General features: G+C 70.4%; 1 protein-coding gene across 1 annotated transcript in view; it reads right to left on the reverse strand.

The window, feature by feature from the left end:
* Positions 1 to 1,019, reverse strand: part of STIP1 (stress-induced phosphoprotein 1) — a gene marked incomplete at its 5' end in the record, with an annotated part of 8,080 nt that extends 7,061 nt beyond the window's left edge. The window contains one exon of the mRNA XM_010572829.1: positions 6 to 1,019. Within this exon, the coding sequence (XP_010571131.1) occupies positions 6 to 1,019 (1,014 nt within the window). The remainder of the gene's footprint in view (positions 1 to 5) is intronic.
* Positions 1,020 to 1,120: the final 101 nt, after the last annotated feature.

Here is a 1,120-nt window from a genome sequence, read left to right on the forward strand (position 1 = left end):
CAAGCATCCATTTCCCCCCTCAAGTCCCCCACCGCCAGCCCCCGTAACCGCGCCGGCGCCTGGCACAGCAGCCCCTTGACCTCCAGCCCCCGCGGCGCCCGCCGGCGCAGCCAGTCCCGCAGCCAGGCCAAGTTGCAGCCGCAGAACCAGGGGTTGTTCCGCAGCCCCAGGTGGCTCAGGCTCCCCAGGTCGTCGAAGAGCCCCCGCGGCAGCGTCGTCAGGTTGTTGTCCGACAGATCCAGCCGCTCCAGCGAGCGCATCCGCGCCAAGGCGCCGGCGGGGACGTGGCTGATGGCGTTGGCGGCCAGGGACAGCCGGCGCAGGCGAGCGCGGGGCAGGTTGGCCGGCGGCGCGGCTAACGCGTTTCGCCCTAACGAGAGCTCGCTGAGGTTGACCAGCCGGCTGAAGGTGTCGTCCGCCATCCGCTGGTTGGCCAACAGGTTCCCGTCCAGCACCAAGCGCCGAAGCGCCGGCAGACCCTCGAAGGCGCGGAGGGGGATGGTGTGGATCCGGTTGTCGTCCAGCCGCAGCTCCTCCAGCGCCGGCGGCAGTCCCGGCGGGACGCTGCTGAGGTGGTTGCGGGATAAAAACAGTAGCCGTAAGCGGCGGTTTTCGGCAAAGGCGTCTTCCTCGATGCCGGCGGCCGAGACCGAGTTGTCGTCCAGGTGCAGGCGCTCCAGCAGCGGCGCTCTCGCCAGCGCCCGTCGGCACAACCCGCGGACGTTGTTCTCCTGGAGGTGCAGCTCCCGCAGCGCCGGCGGCAGGTACGCCGGCAATTGCTCCAAGGCGTTGGCGTACAGGTATAAAACTTTTAACGCCGATAAGTGACCCAACCGCGCCGGGATGCCGGCGTCGCCGATCCGGTTGTTTTGGAGGAAGAGGGTGGTAGCGCCGGCGGGGAGGCCCTCGGGAACGGCCGTCAACCCCCGGTCGTTGCAGTAGACGCGGCCGCCGGCGCAGCGGCAGACGGTGGGACAGGCGGCGGCGGTGACGGTGACGACGGTGACGGCGGTGACGATTGTCAGGAGGGGAGAGGGGAAAGGGGGTGGGCTCCCCCCCCGCCGGGCGGCCAGGGTGAAGGCTGTCAGGGCCCAGGTGGGGGGAGGGAGGGGGAGGAAGA

Source organism: Haliaeetus leucocephalus, unplaced genomic scaffold (genome assembly GCF_000737465.1).
Source record: "Haliaeetus leucocephalus isolate CR32 unplaced genomic scaffold, Haliaeetus_leucocephalus-4.0 Scaffold356, whole genome shotgun sequence".
Lineage (NCBI taxonomy): Eukaryota > Metazoa > Chordata > Aves > Accipitriformes > Accipitridae > Haliaeetus > Haliaeetus leucocephalus.